The 958-nt window shown below is 38.1% G+C and overlaps 1 protein-coding gene across 1 annotated transcript in view; it reads right to left on the bottom strand.

Moving 5' to 3' along the window:
- Positions 1-758, bottom strand: part of LOC124024360 (FH1/FH2 domain-containing protein 3-like) — a gene marked incomplete at its 5' end in the record, with an annotated part of 15830 nt that extends 15072 nt beyond the window's left edge. Inside the window, 1 exon segment of the mRNA XM_046338297.1 lies at positions 603-758. Within this exon segment, the coding sequence (XP_046194253.1) occupies positions 603-758 (156 nt within the window).
- Between the last annotated feature and the right edge of the window lie 200 nt (positions 759-958).

Raw genomic sequence — 958 nt, 5'->3', positions numbered from 1 at the left:
CATTCCCATGGAAAAGATGGAAGAGTACAGCAGATTATATAAGACAGGAGATGCAACGTTAATCATTATTTACACCATCTGAAGTCCTCCAAAGGTCTATATTATGGTTAGAAAACCATCTTAAAATATGCATGTGTAGCTAACTTTTAATGGTACGTACCAATGATGAATTATATGAGATAAACTCAGAGTCCAGGCTTCCAGCTGAGAAACCACATGACATGTCCACACTGACCACAGTCAGTCCCAACTCATTGAAAACATACATTTGTTTGGAGTGAAAAGTTGGTTGTGGAAATACATTGGAAACATATGTCTTTTTGTGTGCAGGTTTTAAGTGAAACCAAGTTTATTTTGGACTTAAAGTAAATGACATGTTTGTTTGGCAGGTCAGAAATAAGCAGTGTTTTCAGTATTGACTGTACAGATACACAGACACATGTTTTTCCGACATGCTTTGATTGAGATTACTAGACATCACAGATTCACACTCAAGAGATAATGGCTACGGTGACTTTGCTAGAGATACACATCGATAACGACTAGGATATATAATCATAATAGCCCAATCATTTCAATATACCATGTCACATGCAGCTTACCTCGATCCCCTCCTTGTTCAAAGCGTACTCGTCGAAGTTGAGGATGGCTGTCTTGATGGTGCGGGGAGGGGGGACGGTCAGCCCGATGTTGATGGCATTGCTCCGTTTGGAGTCCAGGACAATAATCTCTTGTCGTTTCCCATCCACTGCTGTTTTCTGAGTAGAGATACACAGAAACAGGACATTAAATGAACAACAATAAAATACTGGTATTATAATATACAGCACATTCAGAAAGGTATTCAGACCCTTCACTTTTTACACATTTTATTACATTACAGCCTTATTCTAAAATGCATTAAATAAAACATTTTCCTCATCAATCTACACAGAAAACCCCATAATGACAAAGCGAA

Source organism: Oncorhynchus gorbuscha, unplaced genomic scaffold, assembly GCF_021184085.1.
Source record: "Oncorhynchus gorbuscha isolate QuinsamMale2020 ecotype Even-year unplaced genomic scaffold, OgorEven_v1.0 Un_scaffold_1834, whole genome shotgun sequence".
Lineage (NCBI taxonomy): Eukaryota > Metazoa > Chordata > Actinopteri > Salmoniformes > Salmonidae > Oncorhynchus > Oncorhynchus gorbuscha.
This window is presented reverse-complemented; position numbering and strand designations above follow the sequence as displayed.